This window comes from Phyllobates terribilis, unplaced genomic scaffold (assembly GCF_046119375.1).
Source record: "Phyllobates terribilis strain yellow unplaced genomic scaffold, ASM4611937v1 Scaffold_9__5_contigs__length_417890890, whole genome shotgun sequence".
NCBI lineage: Eukaryota > Metazoa > Chordata > Amphibia > Anura > Dendrobatidae > Phyllobates > Phyllobates terribilis.
Genome location: NW_027362769.1, coordinates 172,239,860 through 172,258,105, shown reverse-complemented (window position 1 = coordinate 172,258,105; position 18,246 = coordinate 172,239,860). Strand labels below are relative to the sequence as shown.

Here is an 18,246-nt window from a genome sequence, read left to right as displayed (position 1 = left end):
TATATTTCACCCGCGACAACAGAACCACCACCACTATTTGGGGCCATTATTCTGTATGGAGGACAATTTGGGGCCCATTATACTGTACGGAGGACTATGTGGGGCCATTATTCTGTATGGAGGACTATGTAGGGCCCATTATACTGTACGGAGGACTATGTGGAGCCATTATACTGTATGTAGGATTATGTGGGGTCCAAGTTTTTCATTTTGGCCCTCTGTGTGTTTGAGTGTGACATCCCTGCTCTAATATGTAGTCCCATTACTTACATTAGTTATGTCTCTTTGTCTCCTCTCACAGGTTCCACCTTCCGCCGGCTGATATCATCTTGCCGGCGTGGATTATCCAGGGTTGCTCGCTCCATCAGACAAAGCTGCATATTTGCTCCCTGTCATCTGAGCAACACAAACATCTCAATGTGAAAAACCCTTCATGTCTAGTGCCTAGTCCAGCATGTCCACCATTAAAGATGCACCTGTGTGGAGGGACTTGTACCATCTACCTGTGGCCTTCTGACCAGCAAGTAACATCTGCAGAAGAAGGCCCTCCAAGAACATCTCTTCATCCTTCCATGTAATTCTTAATAAAAAAAAAATAAAAAGAATAATTTCAAATTGATTAATGTCCCTTTGCATTTAATGTAATACTACTGACATGTATGGCATACTAGATGGTGGCCCAATTCTAACGCATCGGGTATTCTAGAATATGTATGCAGCCGACCGGGCCAATTAGCAGAGCGGTGTTTAAATTTGGCGCCCAAATCGCTGATTGGCCGAGTTCGGCAACCGCTACCAATCAGCAAAGCGGTGTTTAAATTTGGCGGCAATATCGGTGATTGGTCGCGGGCGGCGGCCGCGACCAATCAGCGAACCGTGTTAGTGAGAGCTGGAAAGCGTGTTTAAATTTGGCAACAAAATCGCTGATTAGTCGCGACCAATCAGCAGAGCGGTGTTTAAATTTGGCGCCAATACAGCTGATTGGTTGCGGCCGGTGACCTATCAGCAGAGCAATGCAGAGCGGGGTTTAAATTTGGCGCCAAAATCGCTGATAGGTCGCCGGCCGCGACCAATCAGCAGAGCGGTGTTACATTTTGGCGCAAAATTTATACAACGCTCTGCTGATTGGTCGCGGCCGTCAGCGATGACTAATCAGCGATTTTGGGGCCTCATTTAAACCCCGCTCTGCTGATTGGTCGCGGTCGCCGCCCTCGACCAATCAGCAGAGCGTTGTTTAAAATTGGCACCAATCTCGCTGATTGGTCGCGGATGGCGGCCGCGACCAATCCGCAGAGCGGTGTTTAAATTTGGCGCCAATCTCGCTGATTGGCCGCGGCTGGCGGCCGCGACCAATCAGCAGAGCGTTGTTTGAATTTTGCGCCAAAATCGCTGATTGGTCGCAGGCGGCGACCAATGTTAGTGAGGCGGCGACCGTGTTAGTGAGGACTGGAGAGCGTGTTTAAATTAGGCACCAAAATCGTTGATTAGTCGCAACCGCGACCAATCAGCAAAGAGGTGTTTAAATTTGGCGCCAATCTCGCTGACTGGACGCGTCTGGCGTCCGCGACCAATCAGCAGAGCGTTGTTTAACATTGGCGCCAAACTCGCTGATTGGTCGCGGCTGGCGTCCGCGACCAATTAGCACAGCAGTGTTTAAATGTGGCGGTAAGATCGGTGATTGGTCGAGGCCGCTATTTAAATGTGGCGCCCAAATCGGTGATTTGTCGCGTGCAGTGGCCGCGACCAATCAGCAGAGCGATGTTTAAGTCAGTGCGAAAAATTGGGTAAACTTTAAATGTGTCCCCAAGTGCAGTTGCAAAAACCATCAAGCGCTACAAAGAAACTGGCTCACATGAGGACCGCCCCAGAAAGGAAGACCAAGAGTCACCTCTGCTTCTGAGGATAAGTTTATCCGAGTCACCAGCCTCAGAAATCGCAGATTAACAGCAGCTCAGATTAGAGACCAGGTCAATGCCACACAGAGTTCTAGCAGCAGACACATCTCTACAACAACTGTTAAGAGGAGACTTTGTGCAGCAGGCCTTCATGGTAAAATAGCTGCTAGGAAACCACTGCTAAGGACAGGCAACAAGCAGAAGAGACTTGTTTGGGCTAAAGAACACAAGGAATGGGCATTAGACCAGTGGAAATCTGTGCTTTGGTCTGATGAGTCCAAATTTGTGATCTTTCGTTCCAACCACCGTCTCTTTGTGCAACGCAGAAAAGGTGAACAGATGGACTCTACATGCCTGGTTCCCACCGTGAAGCATGGAGGAGGAGGTGTGATGGTGTGGGGGTGCTTTACTGGTGACACTGTTGGGGATTTATTCAAAATTGAAGGCATACTGAACCAGCATGGCTACCACAGCATCTTGCAGCGGCATGCTGTTCCATCCGGTTTGCGTTTAGTTGGACCATCATTTATTTTTCAACAGGACAATGACCCCAAACACACCTCCAGGCTGTGTAAGGCCTATTTGACCAAGAGGCAGAGTGATGGGGTGCTGCGCCAGATCACCTGGCCTCCACAGTCACCAGACCTGAACCCAATCGAGATGGTTTGGGGTGAGCTGGACCACAGAGTGAAGGCAAAAGGGCCAACAAGTGCTAAGCATCTCTGGGAACTCCTTCAAGATTGTTGGAAGGCCATTTCCGGTGACTACCTCTTGAAGCTCATCAAGAGTGTGCAAAGCAGTCATCAAAGCAAAAGGTGGCTACTTTGAAGAACCTAGAATATAAGACATATTTTCAGTTGTTTCACACTTCATTGTTAAGTATATAATTCCACATGTGTTAATTCATAGTTTTGACGCCTTCAGTGTGAATATACAATTTTCATAGGCATGAAAATACAGAAAAATCTTTAAATGAGAAGGTGTGTCCAATCTTTTGGTCTGTACTATATATATATATACACTGTGTGCAGAATTATTAGGCAAATGTGTATTTTGATCACATGATACGTTTTATACATGTTGTCCTACTCCAAGCTGCATAGTCTTGAGAGCCAACTACCAATTAAGTAAATCTGGTGATGTGCATCTCTGTAATGAGGAGGGGTGTTGACTAATGACATCAACACCCTATATAAGGTGTGCTTAATTATTAGGCAACTTCCTTTCCTTTGGCAAAATGGGTCAGAAGAGAGATTTGACGGGCTCTGAAAAGTCCAAAATTGTGAGATGTCTTGCAGAGGGATGCAGCAGTCTTGAAATTTCCAAACTTTTGAAGCGTGATCACCGAACAATCAAGCGTTTCATGGCAAATAGCCAACAGGGTCGCAAGAAGCGTGTTGGCCAAAAAAGGCGCAAAATAACTGCCCATGAATTGAGGAAAATCAAGAGTGAAGCTGCCAAGATGCCATTCACCACCAGTTTTGCCATATTTCAGGGCTGCAACATTACTGGAGTATCAAAAAGCACAAGGTGTGCGATACTCAGGGACATGGCCAAGGTAAGGAAGGCTGAAAAACGACCTCCTATGAACAAGAAACATAAGATAAAACGTCAAGAATGGGCCAAGAAATATCTTAAGACTGATTTTTCAAAGGTTTTATGGACTGATGAAATGAGAGTGACTCTTGATGGGCCAGATGGATGGGCCAGAGGCTGGATCAGTAAAGGGCAGAGAGCTCCACTCCGACTCAGACGCCAGCAAGGTGGAGGTGGGGTATTGGTATCGGCTGGTATCATCAAAGATGAACTTGTGGGACCTTTTCGGGTTGAGGATGAAGTGAAGCTCAACTCCCAGACCTACTGCCAGTTTCTGGAAGACAACTTCTTCAAGAAGTGGTACAGGAAGAAGTTGGTATCGTTCAAGAAAAACATGATTTTCAGCAGGACAATTCTCCATCACATGCATCCAACTACTCCACAGCGTGGCTGGCCAGTAAAGGTCTAAAAGAAGAAAAAATAATGACATGGCCCCCTTGTTCACCTGATCAGAATCGCATAGAGAACCTGTGGTCCATCATAAAATGTGAGATCTACAGGGAGGGAAAACAGTACACCTCTCGGAGCAGTGTCTGGGAGGCTGTGGTGGCTGCTGCACGCAATGTTGATCGAAAACAGATCAAGCAACTGACAGAATCTATGGATGGAAGGCTGCTGAGTGTCATCATAAAGAAAGGTGGCTATAGTGATCACTAATTTTTTGGGTTTTTGTTTTTGCATGTCAGAAATGTTTATTTCTATATTTTGTGCACTGATATTGGTTTACCTGGTGAAAATAAACAAGTGAGATGGGATTATATTTGGTTTTTATTAAGTTGTCTAATAATTCTGCACAGTAATAGTTACCTGCACAAACAGATATCCTCCTAAGATAGCCAAATCTAAAAAAACCCACTCCAGCTTCCAAAAATATTACGCTTGGATATTTATGAGTCTTTTGGGTTGATTGAGAACATTGTTGTTGACCATTTAACTCATCCAGAGAGGTTGGTATCTCTCTGGTAGCTAGAGCATATTAATATGCCCAGCCAGACCCTTCCAGAACACTGGGATTAGCGACCGCTCAGACCAATCCAGCTCAGCCGCTAAGGTTCTGAACTGGATGGCATAGTGGCTGGCGGTGGCTGAACCCTGGACCAACGCAAGAAGCTTAAGAGCGGTATCATGCGTGACCTGAGGACCTATGAAACCACTCTTTAGGGCTCTAAGAAAGAGACCCGCATTAGCCACTACCTGGTCATTTCGCTCCCACAGAGGGGTAGCCCACTCCAAAGCCCTGTGGGAGAGTAAGGAGATGACAAAACCCACTTTGGACCTTTCGGAGGGGAACCGTGCCTCCATCATCTCTAACTGAATGGAGCACAGATTAATAAAACCTCTGCAGGATCTGCTGTCGCCAGAAAATTTTTCCGGGAGAGCAAAACGGGGTAATGGAGCAATAGCAGCTGCCTCAGCATTCACCGCAGCCGTGTTAACTAGATTATCCGCCTGTGAAGCTGCCTGGGTAGCTACTGCAGCGATATCAGCGACCGGGACAGTTTGTTCCAGAGTCCTAAGTCTGGCCTCAAGTTGCTGTATATAGCGCTGCAGTTGCTGGTTGTCACCCATGTTCGGCTAGACCCTGGCGCTCTGATACTGTTAAGGGAATGGTTGCAAACAACTTAATTAATAATGGAAAGCAACCGAACCCGGGGTCCGCGATGCAACCTGGAAGACTGCGACCGAACACCTTCCGGGTAAGAAGGTAAAACAACCAACTAATATATAAATCCCTCCAGTGTTACTGCACACCGGGACGGGAAAAGGGATTCGCACTATCTCCGTTAACTGCACGAGAGATGTGCGACAAATAATGTAGCCGTAGCCCTGTTAACTGCACAGAGGCTACGCAGCAGGCGCTAGGATATGTGTGTGACTCACGCCGGCGTATACGTGCTCCCAGCCGGTGTGCGACCGGACTGCGGAGTTACTCTTCATGTGGCTAACAGGCGGTACCAGGAATACGGAGTCCGCAGTCTGCTCGGAGTGTATAGCGACCCCCTTGTCGGAGCCAGACTGTCAAACTGAACTACCTGCCTCCCTCCAGCTAAGACTGCCTATCCCGAACTAAACCTGCCTGTCCGAAGCTAGAGCAGCAAGAGAGCACATGGAGCCCAAACAGAAAAGCGTCCACACAGTAACACAACCTTAGCTCAATGATCAGAGCGCACCGCCATGTTTGTGGGCAGGCTATTTAAAGACTAAGCCCTGCCCACCGTCGCATTATTGGTCCCACTACTGATGACGTCACCCACGGCCAATCAGGCGGTGCCAGGTCACCGGATCAGCTGACACCAAACCACCAATCACGGTCCACTATGTCACGGGCATGTTCAGTGCAGTGCATCGTGGACTTAGGCTGTAGTAGCCCTGTTCCCCTCTACAACCTATGCTTAACACTACTAGGAACAAAGACCCAAGAGAAAACTTGTACATCTCGTGCACCAGCTAGGCATTGGGACCGATGGTGATGCTGAGCAGCATCTGCCCCAGCTGGACCAGAATGGAAGACCACAGAATCCACTGATGATTCTGAACCAATTTCAGAAACGCCCGACGCCTAACCCCAAGTTCTGCATGTTGTCACACACGACCATGCCTGGCTGTATGTTCAGCAATGAGAGCAGGAGATCAGGCTGCTGTGTTACAGCTTTCAACAACTCTGCAGTGGTGGGCAGTTTTTCATCTAAGCATTAAGCATATTATCTTCAGCATAGCCTGTTGCCACTTGGCCAAGGCAGTGCTTCCAGCTTGTGACTGATGTGGTCATTTCAGAGATGGGGGCCGAACAGGAGAAGGAGGAGGTTCAGGAGCTGAACAATGTGATTACATTGGTGAGTCCAGTTTTTATACTAAACAAATATCCTACTGTGTTTTTATTTTTTATTTATTTTTTTTGTTTTACGCTATTTTTTAAGACTAAATAATGGGAAGGACAATTCAAGCAGATTCTATATTCTAGAATATTAACTGTCTTATCTGAATTTGTGTGGATAGCGTATTACATCGATCCAGCCAGGTATTATTGCCTTATACTGCGTGCTGCTGGTGCTGCCAAAAAAATGTAAAATCTATTCTATTCCCTATCAATAACACTGTTAGGCTGTGTGCCCACTGTGCGTTTTTTAAGCATTTCCGCAACGGCAATTCCGCTGCAGAAATGCTTAAAAAACGCTTGGTAGAAGGTCTGCCATGTTCCCCAATGATAATAAAAATAATCCTCTAAAATACAATTTGCCTAATAATTCTGCACACCGTGTATATCTATATATATAATCTTATCCGTCTGTCAGTCAGTCCAGGAAATCCCGCGTCGCTGATTGGTCCGGCAGCGGCCAATCAGCGACGCGGGATTTCAGAAAAAAGATGGCCGCCGTTAGCGGCTCATCTGCGGGACGGAGCTCAACGGCGATGCAGCCGGGAGATGACCGTCGCGAGGCACTCATCTCCCGGCCGCTAGCAGCAGAAGGACCCAGACCGGCGACGCCGCTGACGTCCATGTGGCTAGGGTGTCAAGGGAGGACCGGGGAGCGGCGCTGCGGGTTGGGATACTTCTGCTGCGAGAAGCCGCTCATCTCCCGGCTTCTTGCAGCGGAAGTAGCCGCACAGGCAGAGGCGCTCCCCGGTCCTCACCAATACGATTCCGCTCCCCGGTCCTCACCAATATGATTTGCTGATTGGTCGCGGTCTCCGGCCGCGACCAATCAGTGATCTTGGCGCAAAAGTTAAACACCGCTGTGCTGATTGGTCGCGGCCGCTGCTCGCAACCAATCACCGATTTGGGCACCACATTTAAATAGCGGCCGCGACCAATCACCGATCTTGGCGCCACATTTAAACACTGCTGTGCTGATTGGTCACGGATGCTGCTCGCAACCAATCACCGATTTGGGCACCACATTTAAATAGCGGCCGCGACCAATCACCGATCTTGGCACCACATTTAAACACTGCTGTGCTGATTGGTCGCGGCTGGCAGCCACGACCAATCAGCGAGATTGTCGCCAAATTTAAACAACGCTCTGCTGATTGCGCCCGGTCGGCCACATACATATTCTAGAATAGCCGATGCGTTAGAATTGGGACACCATCTAGTATATATATAAATATATTCACTTGTGTAAAACCCTTTTAACTAGGGCTGTGGTGTCAGTAAGTCAAATTTCCAACTATAATAATTACTAATAACAAATATACTGCAACAAATAATAGTAAATATTCAGCAATTTATGCATGAAAATAATTTATAATATACAATATTAACAATATATAAGTATTTACATTTTTTTCTACCTGCAGTTGGAGTTGTTACGTTCTTCTGATACTAACTCCACGGCTCGGCTTTTCCTTCTTTCCTGCTCCTCTAACATAAAAGTACAGCAATTAATTATGACAACTTAATCATTTAAATGCTGCTGTCAATCTCTGACAGCAGCATGTAAATGTAACCCGTGCCACTGCTTCCATTTACCAGCTCCCATCTGTCCCCTGTGACATGATCTCGGGGGGCTGATGGGTCACTATGACAGTGAGGGCCCTGTGTCCGCTGTCTTGGTGCTCCTCTGGAGCTCATCTATATGCTGAGCTTCAAAGGAGTCCGAGATTTAGGCTACCGTCCCACTATCAGTATTTGGTCCAATTTCACCACAAATGGATTTTTTTTCCCATTTTTAGTACATTGAATAGTAAAATGAATCATTCAAAACTACAAGTAACCCCAAAGTCATGCCAGTTTCCATGGCCCAGAAGATTCTCTGAAGGAAGAGTGTCATTGGGTGACTGCTTCTTTGGTAAATACCATAAACATTAGCACTTAAAAAGGTCCATATGTCTGGGACCGTATAGATGATTTCGAAAGAAACAAAAAAAAGCTCAGTGATAAGAAACAGATGATGGTTATTAATGGAACACACTAACTGGGTCACATTTAAAAGTGGTGTACCCCAGGAGTCAGTATTGGGACTTCTATTTAATACATTTATTAATGATCTTTTGGGGGGTATACAGAGTAAAATTTCAATATTTTCAGATGATCGTAAACTCTGCAAGGTTATCAGTACATAGGAGGATAATGTAATATTACAGAGGGATTTATGTAAGCTTGAGGTTTGGGCTGAAAAATGGCAATTGAAGTTTAATGTAGATAAATGTTCTTGCTTGGGACAAATTACAATGTACAATTATGTACTAAACACTGGGAAAACCATCACTAGAAAAGACTTGGGTGTATGGGTGGACAGCAAACTCAACTTTAATAACCAGTGCTAGGCCGCTGCTGCCAAGGCAAATAGAACCATGGAAGCATTAAAAGAGGCATAGATGCTTATGAGAAGAACATAGTTTTGTCTGTATACAAGTCACTAATAGTGTTGAGCATTCCGATACTGAAATATCGGGTATCGGCCGATATTCGCGGTATCGGAATTCCGATACTTAATTCCGATACTTTTGCAATATCGTATACCGGAATCGGAAGTTCCCATAATGCAATGAGCCAGTTTCATTTTATTCAGCCAATGAGGATCCTAAGAAGTGTGGGCACATCCTGTTAGGCATGTAGGCATCTTAACTAATGGCATGGCTGTGATTGACTGCTGAAATGATGTCATGATGCACTATAAAAGCCGCCGCCGCCATTTTGAGCTCACTCTGCTGTGAATTCAGTTAGGGATAGGACGCTGTTGTTCTGAGGGACAGTTTTAGCTACCTATTTGGTCTATTCTGCTTTACCCAAGCTACTTTATAAATCGCTGTGCCTTGCAGCGCTAGTGCATAGTTCTCTGTACTGTTCACCGCTGTCTGCAAGGTCTGTGTGTGTGAGTGCAGCTCACCCTGTAGTGTGTGCTTCAGCCACGTCTGGTTGTAGTGCACTCAGTGTGTGTCACTGCCTCATACATTGTCCTTTTTTGCCAATTCATAATTTTTCCTGATATCTCCTATTAGTGTGGTGGTTCCATCCGTATTCAGCTAAATTGGTTCCAAACACACTATATAGGAGTAGATAGAGATTTTTTTTTTGTCTTGCAGCGCTAGTGCACAGTGCTCTGCATCTGCACTGTTGACCGCTGTCTACAAGGTCTGTGTGTGTGAGTGCAGCTCACCCTGTAGTGTGTGCTTCAGCCACGTCTGGTTGTAGTGCACTCAGTGTGTGTCACTGCCTCATACATTGTCCTTTATTGCCAATTCATAATTTTTCCTGATATCTCCTATTAGTGTGGTGGTTCCATCCGTATTCAGCTAAATTGGTTCCAAACACACTATATAAGAGTAGTTAGAGGAGCCTTTCTGCAGCATTGTGCCCTGCAGCCCCAGCCAGATTAGTATTAGCCTATTTTTTGTAGCCTCATCTATTGCATTGTAGGTTACCTTCCTACATTGTAATAGCTACAAAAAGTTTGTGATACTATCGGTATTACATCTTTGGGCACATCCAGTGTCTTTTTGTGACAAAAAAAACCTAAATAAAGTTCACCAAACACTCCACTTTACAGTTGTGTAGGCCATATTAGCTCATATTAAAGTCTAGTCCACACTTTATAAAATTAGTGTTTCTTATACCTGTTAGCAGCTGTTCAGGAATAAGCACACTAAGCCCTTAGTACTTTTCTGCCTATCTTTATCAGTCTACCAAGATGAAGAAGGCAGGGAGTAAAGCATGTGGTCGTGGTTGTGGTCGTGGTCGTGGGCGTGGAGTTTCTGCAGGGAGAGGACATGAGGATTCTGTGCCTGCAGGGAGAGGACGTGGGGATTCTGTGCCTGCTGCGGGCACCAGTGACTCAGCATCCCCCAGTTTTACCAGGGAACAGTCCTTTATGCGCAGCTTTGTAGGAGCTAGCCGTACCCCACTGCTGCGGGAGGACCAAATTGAAGCCGTTGTCGGATGGATGGCAGCTAACGCATCGACTTCAATTAGTTCCAGATCCTCTCAGCTCCTGAGCACTGAAGAGCACCCATCTTTCTCTTCACCACCTGCCAAATTGCCCAGGCAGTCAGAGAGCTCTGGACAGGAGCCATCTCTACTTCTGTTCTCTGAATCTCTTGGCTTGGAAAGACGGGGCCAGCCAAGCAGAATTTGAGAATTTGAAGAAGAGGTAGTATGCAGTGATGCGCAACCGTTTTGTCTCTCTGAATCTGAAGAGGCGGGTGAACCAGTGCCTATGGTCAGCAGCACACCTCAGTACGCATCTGATGATGAGACTCAGGTGCCACTTTCTGGTGCGTACTGTGCTGTCGAGACTACCCAGGAGAAGCAGTTGTTTGAAGAGGGTGGTGTAGATGATGAGCTCCTTGACTCATCATGGCGTGAGGGACAGGAAGGTGGTGGGAGCAGCTCTGAGGAAGAGATTCCCTGAACAGCCCAAAAAGGAGGGAGAGGGAGGGGGCAGACTTGGTTGCTTGTAGCCTCCACTTCTGCACCCATTAGGAGCATGGCTCTTCCAAAATCCAAAGCGGGCGCTCCCAAGACTTGCAGTGCCTGGTCCTTTTTTGAAACAGTTGCAGATGACATTTGCTTTGTCAAATGCAAGCTATGTAATCAGAAGGTGAAAAGAGGGAAAAGTGTCAGCAACCTCAATACCACAAATATGTGGAAACATGTGCGGACCAAGCACGTGGTGGAGTTACAAAAACACACTGAAGACCTAGGCCAACCTACAGCTCCACCTACCACCTCTTCAGCTCGTGTTGTAGCCTCTTTCTCCAGCTCACACACAGCTGGTTCAGCTTCCTCACAGGATCGCCATGGAAGAATCTCTGGCACTGGTGTACAGAGACACAGTGTAATTCCACCCATAGCACCACTTTCCCAGTCATCCTCACACTCCCAGGCCAGTCTACAGCCATCGTTAGCACAGGCATGGGAGAAAAGGCGCCCATACTCGGCAAACCACCCCCGAGCACAGGCTCTGAATGCTGGCATTGCTAAACTACTGGCCCTTGAAATGCCATCATTCAGGCTGGTGGAGACTGACACCTTCCATAACTTTATGGCATTGGCAGTCCCACAATACAACGTGCCCAGCCGCTTTTATTTCAGCAGGCAAGCCGTCCCTGCCCTGCAACATCATGTGGAGGGAAAAATTAAACATGCGCTACAAAACGCCGTCAGTAGCAAGGTCCACCTGACCACCGATGCGTGGACCAGTAAGCATGGACAGGGACGATACCTTTCCCTCACTGCCCATTGGGTAAATGTTGTGGAGCCGGGTACAGATCTTGAGAGTGGCACTGTACGTGTTCTGCCAACTCCAAGGATTGCAGGAATCCAGTCTGTACACATTGACTCCTCCTCATACTCCAGTTCCTCTGAATCAGCGCTGCAGGAGCTGTCACGGTCTACCTCCACATCGACCCGTGAAGGGTTACCTGTTATGATGACCGATATGAGCACAGCCATGGCCACCCGTCAACAGGCCGTATTAAAATTAATTTCTTTGGGGAATCGAAGCCACACAGCGCAGGAGCTATGGAATGCCACCAAATGCAGAGCGACGTGTGGTTTGTGCCAGCGAATCTCCAGCCAGGCATGGTAGTGTGTGACAATGGCCGAAATCTGGTGGCAGCTCTGGGCCTAGGCAACCTCACTCACATCCCATGTCTGGCACATGTGCTCAACTTGGTCGTGCAGAGTTTTTTGAGGGACTATCCGGATCTTGATGCACTGCTTCACAAGGTCCGCATAGAGTGCGCTCACTTGCGGCGTTCCAGCAACGCAAGATCACGCATTGCAGCTCTGCAGCGCCGATTACGTCTTCCGGAACATCGCATCATATGTGACCTACCCACCAGGTGAAATTCAACGTTACATATGTTGGAGAGGTTGTGTGAGCAGCAGGCAGCAGTAATGGAGTACCAGCTGCAGCAGGCGCAAACAAGTCGCAGTGCGCGCCGTTCACACTTCACCACCACTGAGTGGGCCTCTATGAAGGACATTTGCCACGGTTTGCGTGCCTTCGATTATTCCACACGGATGGCGAGTGCAGATGATGCACTAGTCAGCATGACTATCCCCCTTATCTGCCTGCTTGAAAAAACACTGGAAGCACTAAGGGACGAGGTTTTGGAAGAGGTGGAGGTTGAGGAGTCACAAATGTCATCTGCTTCTCTACAGTCTGCGCAACGTGGTTCCTCACAAAGGCCTAGGCAGGGAACACTTTGTGAGGAGGATGAGGAGGAGTCAATGGATGAGGAAGACATCTGTCCAGAGGAGGGAGGTACACAATGCTCTAGTAGTCAGTATCTAGAGCGAGGGTGGGGTGATGCAGAGCAGGCAGAGATCACGCCTCAAGCAGGGGACAGCATTTCTTTGCCAGTTGGCAGTCTGCAGCACATGGTTGATTTCATGCTGCAGTGCCTGAGAAACGACCGCCGCATCGCCCACATTCTCAACACGGCTGATTATTGGGTGTCCACCCTCCTAGATCCTCGCTACCGGGACAACTTACAAAGCCTCATAACACCGTTGAACCGGGAGCGTAAAATGCGGGAGTACCAAGACGCACTGGTGCATTCCATCATGTTCTCCATTCCAACCGAGAGCAGTGCTGCTAGTGCTTTACAAAGCAGCTCAGTGCGTCGAGGCAGTGGAGGAAGCTCTGCACAAAGAGGGAGCAGAAGCAGCGCTTCAGCACAAGGCAAGACCAGTATGGCCGAAATGTGGCAAAGTTTTGCGTCCCCGCCGCCACAAATGTCTACATACATGATACATGGCCAGAGCTTAGTCAGTATGCATTGGAGGTGCTAGCTTGCCCTGCTGCTAGTGTATTATCGGAACGCGTCTTTAGTGCCGCAGGTGGTGTACTAACAGACCGTCGCATGCGACTATCCTCCGATAACATTAACCGGCTTACTCTTCTCAAAATGAACAAGGCCTGGATCTCTCATGAATTTGTCAGTCCTCTTCCAGAATAAATAATTGGTTGGCAACAGTATCCAGGTCTCCTGTTGTGTTCATGTTTCTACCACCTGAACTGTAATCCCTGAGCTCCAACACCGCCAGTTGGTGCTGGGAAGTGCCGTCTGCACAGTCAACACTTGCTGCCATGTTATTGGGGTTCAGTAACGTCAGTTGTTCTCCTGCTGTGCCGACGGTAATTTCTCCTGCTCTGTCCACATTCTCACTACTACAGATTTTAAAGTTGCTCCAATTACACCTCTGGCTCCTCTGTTTTTAGTATTTACCCTGGGCTCCAATACTGCTAGTTGCTGCTCAGAAGTGCCGTCTGCACAGTCAACGCTTGCTGCCGTGTTATTGGGGTTCAGTAACGTCAGCTGTTCCCCTGCTGTGTGTCCGGCAAATTCTCCTGCTTTGTCCACATCCACTGTACTACTGATTTAAAACTTGCTCCAATTACACCTCTGGCTCCTCTGTTTTTAGTATTTACCCTGGGCTCCAATACCGCTAGTTGCTGCTCAGAAGTGCCGTCTGCTCAGTCAACGCTTGCTCCAGTGTTATTGGGGTTCAGTAACGTCAGCTGTTCCCCTGCTGTGTGTCCGGCAAATTCTCCTGCTTTGTCCACATCCACTGTACTACTGATTTAAAACTTGCTCCAATTACACCTCTGGCTCCTCTGTTTTTAGTATTTACCCTGGGCTCCAATACCGCTAGTTGCTGCTCAGAAGTGCCGTCTGCACAGTCAACGCTTGCTCCAGTGTTATTGGGGTTCAGTAACGTCAGCTGTTCCCCAGCTGTGTGTCCGGCAAATTCTCCTGCTCTGTCCACATTCACACTACTACAGATTTTAAAGTTGCTCCAATTACGCCTTTGGCTCCACTCTGTTTTTAGTATTTACCCTGGGTTCCAGCACCGCCAGCTGTTTCCCAGCAGTGTCTTTGGCACGGGTACTCCCTCCTGCCCAGCCTGGATCCAGCACGCCAGCTGTTTCCGGGTACTGTCAACGTCACTTTGCCTCCAATGCGTTTTCCTGTCGTGTTGCGGTCGAGTTAGCCGACTCTATGGTGCCTGCAGTTTAGGTGACTCCTATGTGGGCTGCGGGATCTGGCAATGAAGGCTGGTTCCATAGTGCCAATAGGACAAGCACCCCCTGTAGGACTGTGGGTTTTGGTAACTGAGTTCCAGTACCGTCAGCTGGTCTTCGGTAGTTCCATTGGCTCTTGTACCTTCTACTACCCATCCGGGTTCAAGTACCGTCAGCTGGTTCTCCGCGGTGCCTTTGGATTAGGTGCCTCCTTCTCGGTATCCAAGTTCCACCAACGTCTGCTGGTCCTTGGTAGTGCTTTCTGGCAAAGGTACCTCCTACTTAGTAACCGAGTTCCAGTACCGTCAGCTGGTCCTCGGTAGTTCCATTGGCTCTTGTACCTTCTGCTACCCATCCGGGTTCCAGTACCGTCAGCTGGTCCTCGGTAGTTCCTCAGCCTTCTTGTACCTTCTGCTACATTTCCAAGTTCAAGCTTTTTGAAATGGTTCTTGGTAATCACTCTGGATCTCCCTGACAAGGACCCTGAAGACGAGGACCCTGAAGATGAACCCGAAGAAGACGAGGACCCCGAAGACGACGACCCTGAAGACAAGGACCCTGAAGACCACCCCGAAGAAGACGAGGACCCCGAAGACGAGGACCCTGAAGATGAGGACCCTGAAGACCAACCCGAAGAAAACGAGAATCCCGAAGACGAGGACCTCCGAACACGACGACCCTGAAGACGAGGACCCCGAAGACGACGACCCTGAAGACCACCCCGAAGAAGACCAAGAAGATGACTCTGAAGAAGTTGACCAAGAGGACAAAGAAGAGAAGACAACCACCAAGATACAGAAGAACAAGAGACAGAAAACCAAGCAGCAGAAGTACAAGAAGCTGCAGAGCAAAAAGCGGAAGAACATTAAGCATAAGACTAAAAATCAGAGCAAAAGATAATATCTAAATTATAAGCAGAAGATGACTAAGCAGTGTATGGGGGTGAGTCCGTTCCTCCTCGTGGTGTCCCTGGAAAAGACCTGCTGCAAAAGGCCAAACTGAACGCGGACAAATCCTGTTGTAAATCTTTTGTGACGGGCAGAACGAAAGGTGTAATGTCCAAACTTTTATAGATAACAACTACAGGAATGCCTGTCACAAATAAGAATATGATGAAGAAGAAGAATATGAAGAAGATGAAGAAGTAGAATATGAAGAAGAATAATAGTTGAATAAGAAGAATATGAAGAATGTTAAAAAAAAGAATAATACGATGAAGGTGAAGAAGAAGAAGATGAAGAAGGTGAAGAAGAAGTGGATGAAAAAGTTGCTGATGCTGAGGATGATGAAGGAGAAAGTGTGGGAGAAGTAAAAAAGAAGGTGAAGAGCATGGAAGTAGTGAAACATAAATATCTGACAAAATATAAAAATACTTAACATAGTCAATATTTCCGTAACTCAGAACGTCTTAAAAAAAATATTAATTCCTGCTATTCCATTTGATTGGGCTAAACCTCTATGCCTTTATTGTCTCCCCCACCTCCCCCAATACATTCTACATTATTCTTAGTTGTTTTCCTTCATGTAGAATTAACCTACAAGGAAAGAAAGGGTTTATTTTCATTCCGATGTTTCTGTCCCATTGACTTGCATTGGTTTCCGGTATCGGAATCGGCGATATCCGATAGTTTTTGGGTATCGGTCCGATCCAATCCGATCCGATATTTGCCGATATCGGAAGGTATCGCTCAACACTAGTCACTAATTCAGCCACATTTAGAATACTGTGTATAATTTTGGACTTTGGTGTATAAGACGGACATAGTTGAACTAGGACGTATGCAGACAAATGCAACCAAGGTTATTAAGGGAATTGGTGCACTGCAATTCCAAGACAGGTTATCAAAGTTAGGGTTATTCAGTTTGGAATAATGAAGGTTTAAGGGCGATCTTATTACAATGTACAAATATAAGAAGAAACAGTATAGAGATCTTATTAAGGAACTTTTTACATATAGACCTTCAACGATGACAAGGAGGCACCCTCTCCTACTATAAGAAAGATGGTTTCTCAGTCATCATAGATGGCGATTCTTTACTCTAAGAATAGTGAAATTACGGGACTTTCGGGAACATAAACATCACAATAAAAGATAATGCCTTACCAACACCAGGTCAGATTACCAGTGCACTGCAGGATGCAGCAAGCCTCCATGGTAAAGGCAGGGGAAGCACATGTGCAAAATACTGATGCCGACAGCCACTCACTAACCTACCAATTCTTGGAGGGGGTGGCTGTGCAGTATTTTGAATGCACACCGATGGAGTTGCGAGCTTGCGTATTTTGGCCAAAATATCGTCCAATACCTCATGTGGTGTACTTATATACTATTTTTCATCTTTTTTGCACATCTTTTTGCAGGTTGCAGCCAGGCCTCTTTAGTGTTGGCTGGGTGAATTAGGGCGTCTGTCCTGTGGGGGTGCATGTATATAGTTCTGGGCAACCCGCCTGATCTAATACTATGGGCGTCATCAATAGGCTGCAAGCAAGACAGCAATAGGCTGCAAGCCAGACACTGTGTAACACACATATCTGTGTGACTGGCGCCCTATGCAGACTCCATCGGTGTGCATGTATAATACTACACAGCCACCCCCTCCATGAATTAGTAGGTTAGTGAGTGGCTGTCTGCATCAGTATTTTGCACATGTGCTGCCCCCGCCTTTATCATGGAGGCTTGCTGCATCCTGTAGTGCACTGGTAATCTGACCTGGTGTTGGTAAAGCATTATCTTTTACTGTGATGTTTGTTGAAATTATGTCCAATGTTCATCATTTTTAACCCCTTAACAACATTTGGCGTACTAATACACGTCTGTGCCCTGGGACTTAAGAGCCAGACCCGTATTAGTACGTCATGGCGATCGCCCGCGCACACAGGCTGTGCGGGCGCGATCGCCGCCGGGTGTCAGCTGATTGTCACAGCTGACACCCGATACTATGTGCAGTGAGTGGTCCTGCACCGCTCCCAGGACATTAACCCCCGCGATGCTGCGATCGAAGTCGATCGAAGTCGATCGCAGCATTGCGGGGGCAAGGGGAGGTGATCGCAGATACTCACCTCCTCTTCTGGCTTCCAGCGCTGTCTGCAAAGGTTTTCCGGGTGTTGCTATGACGACCCGATGTCGTCATGACAACATCCGGGTCACCAGACAGCAGGAAGATTGTTTGGACATGCGCAGTGCATCTCCAAACAATCTTCTCCCTGTCAAGCGCTGACAGCTTGCATAGCACAGGGATGGTGCTGCATTCCTGTGCCATGCAGGCGATCAGAGAAAAAAAAGTGAAAGTCCCAGAGTGGGACAAAGTAATAAAGTATATAAACTTTCAGAAAGTGAAAAAAAAAAAAAAAAAAAAATTGCAAAAATATATAAAAAAAAAATAAAAAAAATAATCCACCAAAAATAAAAATATAATGTACCCATCAATAAATATTATTATAAAAAAAAAAAAAAAAAAACAATAAAAGTACACATATTTGGTATCGCCGTGTCCGGAACAACCTGACCTATAAAACTGTCCCACTAGTTAACCCATTCAGTGAACACGGTAAAAAAAAAAAAAAAAAAACGAAGCAAAAAACAATACTTGATCACCATACCGCCAAACAAAAAATGGAATAACACGCGATCAAAAAGACAAATATAAATAAAAATGGTACCGCTGAAAATGTCATCTCGTCCCGCAAAAAACAAGGTGCCATACAGCTCCATCAGCTGAAAAGTAAAAAAGTTATAGCTCTCAGAATAAAGCTATGCTAAAAAATAATTTTTTCTATA

General features: G+C 46.8%; 1 protein-coding gene and 1 long non-coding RNA gene across 3 annotated transcripts in view; one reads left to right on the top strand and one right to left on the bottom strand.

The window, feature by feature from the left end:
* LOC141161878 (microtubule-associated serine/threonine-protein kinase 4-like) overlaps positions 1–627 on the top strand; it is a 28,182-nt gene extending 27,555 nt beyond the window's left edge. For both annotated transcript variants that reach the window (XM_073647361.1, XM_073647362.1), the window contains exon 17: positions 302–627. In XM_073647361.1, coding sequence (XP_073503462.1) covers positions 302–423 — 122 coding nt within the window. In that variant the 3' untranslated portion in view covers positions 424–627. The remainder of the gene's footprint in view (positions 1–301) is intronic.
* The window catches only part of LOC141161880 (uncharacterized), a 32,980-nt gene extending 15,402 nt beyond the window's left edge, over positions 1–17,578 (bottom strand). The window contains exons 1-3 of the long non-coding RNA XR_012250699.1: positions 17,529–17,578; positions 7,785–7,854; positions 271–580 (exon numbers count right to left, since the gene is read on the bottom strand). This is a non-coding gene — a long non-coding RNA (uncharacterized lncRNA). The remainder of the gene's footprint in view (positions 1–270; positions 581–7,784; positions 7,855–17,528) is intronic.
* Between the last annotated feature and the right edge of the window lie 668 nt (positions 17,579–18,246).